This window comes from Glandiceps talaboti, chromosome 22, assembly GCF_964340395.1.
Source record: "Glandiceps talaboti chromosome 22, keGlaTala1.1, whole genome shotgun sequence".
NCBI classification, from domain to species: Eukaryota; Metazoa; Hemichordata; class Enteropneusta; family Spengelidae; genus Glandiceps; species Glandiceps talaboti.
Window position 1 is genome coordinate 2,823,433 of NC_135570.1, and position 7,036 is coordinate 2,830,468.

The 7,036-nt window shown below is 36.4% G+C and overlaps 1 protein-coding gene across 3 annotated transcripts in view; it reads left to right on the forward strand.

The window, feature by feature from the left end:
- Positions 1-6,491, forward strand: part of LOC144452359 (prolyl 4-hydroxylase subunit alpha-1-like) — a 32,402-nt gene extending 25,911 nt beyond the window's left edge. For 2 of the 3 annotated variants that reach the window (XM_078143453.1, XM_078143452.1), the window contains exons 11-14: positions 3,394-3,459; positions 3,856-3,924; positions 5,587-5,683; positions 6,176-6,491. In XM_078143453.1, coding sequence (XP_077999579.1) covers positions 3,394-3,459; positions 3,856-3,924; positions 5,587-5,683; positions 6,176-6,255 — 312 coding nt within the window. In that variant the 3' untranslated portion in view covers positions 6,256-6,491. Of the gene's footprint in view, positions 1-2,166; positions 2,221-3,393; positions 3,460-3,855; positions 3,925-5,586; positions 5,684-6,175 lie in introns of all 3 variants that reach the window. The other variant, XM_078143451.1, reaches the window with a different exon arrangement.
- Positions 6,492-7,036: the final 545 nt, after the last annotated feature.

Here is a 7,036-nt window from a genome sequence, read left to right on the forward strand (position 1 = left end):
ATTTAGTGTGTATGAAAAAACTAGTCTAGGTCCTGACAGGGACCATATTATTACATACTGCAATCCCAGTCTAGTCTATCCCCTTGCTCAAGGTGTTAAATGTGTTTCAACCCCCCACGGTGAGCAAAGTGCAAATAGCGCATGTCAGTAGTAATCCATCACAGATTGACAGGCTGTCGTCATCACTCATTAATATTCATTTGGTACAGCTGATTCAGTTTCGACTATGATATACAAATATCCAATCAGGACACCACCTCCAGACTAAAATCATGTGGGGACACCACAACGTCATCATGTTTATATGAACGCCATAGGGGGAGCACAGATATCTGTGCTCTTTAGATTTGAAAGCAAGGGGATTGACTAGACTGGGGTTGTAGTACATTATACAGTCCCTATCGGGACCTAGACTAGAAAAAAAGAGGTGTCTGACAGAGCTATAGAAAAAGTTTGCCCAGAACAAAATAATACTCTGTTTAATCCTCATGACTCCACTGATAAGATAACAGTAAAGTGAGAACCTGGGATTGAAACTTAGCCTTTAGTCAATGTGTTGCTAAGTGTTTGACACTTTCAGCTTGACCGCCCTCACTTGGTTGCTATGGATGCAGTGTCTGACGCGGGATCTGATGAGATCTGCCACGAGATGAAAAATGGATTACTGTATGGCAGAGCTATAGAAAATTTTGTGGTCTGAACAAATAAATGCTGCCATTTAATTGTTATGGCTCCAATGATAACTTACCATTAATTTGAGAACTTGGGATTGCAACACTGGCCTTTAATTGAAGTGTATCATGCTGGTATACTGTAATTATAAATAAAAACTATAAAACTCTTCTGTCCTGGGGGTTTCAAATTACCATTTTCCTCTCACATTGCAAAAAATAATCAAGGAAATGAATTTTTATGCCACAGTAGAATTATTAATTTACAATATGGTATTAAAATGATGGATGGGAATATTTACAAATATAGAAATGTACACGATACAGTCTAAATATTAATGTAAGTAATCCATACAAGTTAAACATTAACTTCCCAAGTAATTATGGAAAAAATGCTGGTACTTTACCGTGAGTTTTCATGTCTCTATTTATTTTTCTTGCCAAAAGGATTAATAACAACATTCAGAATAGGCGTATGTAGGTTAAAAATTAAATGCTAAAAAATGTTGGTACTAGTTTTATGATGCATGTTATTTTTCTTGCTAAAAAAAGTATTTACAACCTAATTTGAGAAATCGTGTCCCGAATTGATCATATACAAGTTAAACATTAAGTTAATGAAAAAGTGGAGATATTTGGTGTAATAATGTTGATGTGTTTTCCACACCAAGAGTATTGAAATTTGTTTCCAAGTTGACAATGTACAAGTTAGAAATTGACTTATTAATTTAATGCTAAAAAGTGCTGGTATTAGAAGGTTGTGTTATATTCCCTCTGTTGAAATGAAAATGTGGTTTTGTTATAAATTATTAAGCTGAAGTTCATTTACTACAGAAATTCAAAGAATAATTCTTTCTTAAAATATTTTTTTTAAAAAAACACCTTAAAATTTGGATACCCCCTAAAAGATCACCTAAATTTGATTCAACCCATGTTTAAATAAAATTAGGCAACATTGATATAGCTGTATTTGTGAAAACGTAGAAAATAAAATAGGGTTCCTGGACAGGAACAATGTTATTGGCCATTTCATATGAACACCATATTGTTGATAGTATTTGGTTGTGATACAAAGTTTTCCCTTTGCAAGCTAGTGAGGGCGCTATGCTGTTCTGTAATTCTTATGGCTATTGAAGATGAAATGAAATTTATGATTCAGCCCAATTTGTGTTTCAAACAAAGTGCTTCATTAACAAGGTGGTGATCCACAAATTCTGTGGACCCTGTTGATAAGAAAAATGTTATTCAAATCATGTAAGTTGATGTCAACATTTTGTCAACGCATTTACATGTTCTCCCTTAGGACATTATGGAGGGTGGTATATCACCGTCTAATTTCATTTTGGTGATTACTTGCCAGTGAGTCATCACAAGTTCTCCGCCTCCAAACATACAGTCAGTCATATGCAAAATAGGGTCCCAGGTGCCATCAGTTGTATGTTTAAGGTAGATGTTATTTCAGTCATGTCATTCACATGTATTTAATCATCTCTAGCCTATTTCAGGGTACTGTTCTGCAGCTCTGTTTGATAGAACCATGCAGAAACTAGTAAGAACTGCAGTACTAGTAGTGGTAGTGGTAGTAGTAGTAGTAGTAGTAGTAGTAGTAGTAGTAGTAGTAGTAGTAGTAGTGGTAGTAGTAGTAGTAGTAGTAGTAGTAGTAGTAGTAGTTGTAGTAGTAGTGGTAGTGGTAGTGGTAGTAGTAGTAGTAGTAGTAGTAGTAGTAGTAGTAGTAGTAGTAGTAGTAGTAGTGGTAGTAGTAGTAGTGGTAGTAGTAGTAGTAGTAGTAGTGGTAGTAGTAGTAGTAGTAGTAGTAGTAGTAGTGGTAGTAGTAGTAGTAGTAGTAGTAGTGGTAGTAGTAGTAGTAGTAGTAGTAGTAGTAGTAGTGGTAGTAGTAGTAGTAGTAGTAGTAGTAGTAGTAGTAGTAGTAGTAGTAGTAGTGGTAGTGGTAGTAGTAGTAGTAGTGGTAGTAGTAGTAGTAGTAGTAGTAGTAGTGGTAGTGGTAGTGGTAGTAGTAGTAGTAGTAGTAGTAGTAGTAGTAGTAGTAATAGTAGTGGTAGTGGTAGTGGTAGTGGTAGTAGTAGTAGTAGTAGTAGTAGTAGTAGTAATAGTAATAGTAATAGTAGTAGTAGTAGTAGTAGTAGTAGTAGTAGAATTTATTTAAGAACAGGGTAGCCAGGAAACAACAAAAGCTGATTTAAAGTTTATTTATTTATTTATTTTTATTGATTTCCACCTGGGCCCTGTTACCACTCACCAAAACATTACATGCCACACAAAAAAGAAAGTTCAACAAGACAAGAAAAAGGACATAAAAAACCCCAAATTTACACCGCCATCCAGTTACACCATACTGGAAGTCATCCTCTTTGACATAAGATGATTTATGTATGTAACTGCACATACCACACTTTAAGATATCAAGTTTAGATGAATGTTTTCTTGCAACAGTTTGTCTAAATGAAATGAACTAACATGCCACCATATACAGACATCAAATGCAGATGTCAAAATATTGGTGCCTGCGTCTAGTTCATTTTTCTCAAAATGTAGCAAGAAATTTCAATTGTGCCATCTTAGTGCATGGTTGCATCAAACAGAGCCAATGGAGAGTAACATGAAAGAGGCTGTATAGTTGATTTGTACTAACACAATTTAAGATGATATGTCAGTTTGTAGATTTAAGAGAGAGAAATATGTATTTGACATTTTTTCATTTCAGAAAGAGGAGCTTAATGCTTTCAAAGAATTGAACAGTGGTAACAGAATTGCCACAATGTTATTTTATGTAAGTATTACTCTAAGAAATATTTGTTTCTTCTTGATTGTACAGACTCTGGCCCATCTAGTCATAGGGCATTCTACCTAAGGCAGTCCCAAGTCCAATCTGATTAAAATCCAATGTAATGTATACAGCACAATTTCTTTTTGGCTGGTACATTTACTGTCATTTGTTCTCTTGTGAGCACTGCTACCTACATTAGATACAATGCTATAGGTTTTCCTGAACCCAATCTCATACTTCTGAGTAGCCAATCAGAATCCGTCTTATAATATAACACTCAATGTTCAAAACGCTGGTAGCATTTTGAGTCCCATGTAGATGGCACTACTAACTGATCAAATACCACATTTAGAGAAAAATATGTAGTGATTTAATCATGATATGCAATTTTTGTTTTAGATGAGTGATGTCGCAGCAGGTGGGGCAACTGTGTTCCCCAGAATCGGTGCTCGATTGCTCCCTGAAAAAGTGAGTCAATTGTTAACTTGTGTTTTGACATTTATTTTCTGCTTGTATGTATGTGCTGCCCTTCCTGCTTATATCCTGTTGCTTTGCTGCTTTGTTACCCTGCTGTCTTGCCACCCTGCTGTATGTTAGATGAGTGATGTTGAAGCTGGAGGTGCCACTGTATTTCCAAGTGCAGGGGCAAGATTAGTCCCAGAAAAGGTAAGTGCTGATGGCGCCCTCTGGTGGCAGTGTAGCAATTTTGCTGACCTAAAGCGTTCACTTGTTGTTAATTTCCTTTGAAGAAGTATTAGACCAGAAAAAATGAAAAATAAGGTGATAAGCCCTACCCATATTTTTGGCATTTCATTTTTTTTTTGGTAATGGGCAATATATCCTCATTCTGGCTTCACATGTCAGTAACATAGCTACTGGACTACTAGTACTATGCACACTTTGTTTCAAAATTATTTAAAGGGATTTCTTTACATTTTCTTAAGAATACATCAGAATGAGCAGAATTTACAACAATGGGAAGGGGGCTGACAAGTCATTGGGCCAGAAAATAAACCAAATTAAACTGCTGGAGAAGTCATTGACCAAGTGCACATCCACAAAATATCTTTCAGCTTTGCCACCATAAAATATACTCCTTAGCCAGATAATATGTACTGCATATAATTGTCTCTGAATTCTAGTATTTTAATATCATATTCAAACATACTAAGACTTAAATTAAATCTATGCTTCAATATTTTATGCCTCCTACATAGCCTTATTTTCAAACAACTTTTAACCTTTGGAGGTGTCAAAATTACTGAATAAGGCCAAACCAAAAAATTTGTTTGGTTCCAGTTACCCGACCCCACATAGTTTTTCATGCCAACTCTAAACCTTTTTTTTATGTATTCGAGAAAAATAATAATAAAATCGCAGTCATGCAAGAAATAGTTGGTGCGGAAACTGACATCAACTTAAAAAAAGATGATATAAAAGTATTCTTCCACTCTATAATGGCTGTACATCTGATAGGAAGAAATAAACAACACAGGGACCATTTGGAAAATAATGGAAAACCTGAACTAAACACTCACATATAAAAAAATATATAATAAAATAAAATGAAAAATCTACCTACCCCACCTATTCTAAAATTGAATGTCATCGGAACCACACAATTTTTTTTAATGCCCCAAGTACTATGTAAACTCAACTTGAAATGTTTTACCATTATTATATATGGCTTGTTTTTATATCCATGGCCAATACAAAACAAAATCAACCTACCTACCCAATGTGATGGACTAGGTTACCATTGTACAGTTTTTTCATTTTCTGGCCTTGCATCAGAACTATTAAGCTGAGAGAGATTCATCATTGGGGGTGCTGCACATACAACAACGTGGAGTGCCCATAAAGTCAGTCCAGACTCCAAGATATATTAGTTCCCATAGATTTCTGTTTATGCACACTTTCTGTTAGGCCAACTGCAGTTTGAGTTCTTCTCCTAACTTTACATCAGTGTTAGCTTCAGCATGGAATACCATTCCAAATAAAACAGCCAACTGCAGTTTGAGTTCTCCTAACTTTACATCAGTGTTAGCTTCAGCATGAAAATAAGAATGAACACCTGAATGATGTTCAATAAATTGACATGTTTAACCTTCTTTACTTTATGTGTTATAGGGTACGGGAGCATTTTGGTACAATTTATTACAATCAGGAGAAGGTGACTATACTACTAGACATGCAGCATGCCCTGTATTGGTAGGATCTAAATGGGGTAAGTCATTTCTATTTCATGTTCATTATCAGATATATCTCTCTCTCTCTCTCTCTATCTCTGTTTCTCTCTCTGTTTCTCTCGCTCGCTCGCTCGTTCGTTCGTTCGCTCTCTCTCTCTCTCTCTCTCTCTCTCTCTCTCTCTCTCTCTCTCTCTCTCTCTCTCTCTCTCAATGCTGGGCTGGCTCACTCCTTTTCATGTGTCCATGCATCTCTCCTCTGTCTTAGTCTGTTTCTTCTTCCCTCCCTCATCTTTTGCTCTCTCCATCTCGTCAATCTTAGTACTGTAGAGCATTATATACAACCTTACTACCATGTACTCTATCCTAAGTTATCAAATACAATGTACCATCTCTATATATTAACTCTATCCTAATAGTTATCATCGTATTCTGTTACAAACAACTATCCACATACACTAAGACATGCATATTACATCAAATATTTGGTTATATATGAGGCATGCTTAATTCTATAATATGTCCTTCCACAGTATCCAACAAATGGATCCACGAATACGGCCAAGAGTTCCGACGTCAGTGTTACAGGCCAGAAGAACAAGCTGAGAACTAACATTGGATGCTCTTTTTTTTATATTAGTTTTTGATCGCTGCTTTTAAATCTTAGTTATATATATGTAGTCAATTTCCCACGTTAGCAATAGTTTGAAATTTACCCACAGGTTATTCAGTGTTATATTTCAACTGAACAAGTCATATGTAAAATTGCAGCATTAAATTGTGTAAACCCATGCTTCTAGATTCAGGTAATATGAATGCAAGAGAGGAGAGAAAGAAAAGAGTGTGTGTGTGTGGGGGGGGGGGGGGGGGGGTAGAGTAGGGCGGGAAAGAAAGGGGGGTAGGAAGGAATAGAGTAGGGAGGGAAAGAAAAGGGGTGGGAGTAGGAAGGAATAGAGTAAGGAGGGAAAGAAGGGGGGGTCGGGAGGGAAAGAAAAGGGGGAAGGAAGGAATAGAGTAGGGAGGGAAAAAAGGGGGAGAAGAAGGAATAGAGTAGGGTGGGACAGAGAGTAGAGGGAGAAAAGGGGAGGGAAGGAGTAGAATGGGGAGAGAAAGAGTAGAGGGAGGGAGAAAATAGAGAAGAGGTGGGAGAGATGAGAGTGATTGTGAAAAAGAACGGAGGAGGAGAGGGAGTGAGAAAGACTTTTTCCAATTATCTAGAACACCTCGTTGGGAATATTGCCCATTCATTCATTTCAGGGAAATTACATAAGATTTAAACACCATTTGTATAGACTGAGTTACTCTTTCATTTAGTATCATCAAGTGCCTTTGTACTTTACTAACATATAAACATTTGGTTTATGCAATCAATCAACAGCAATAATTTCTCGTGA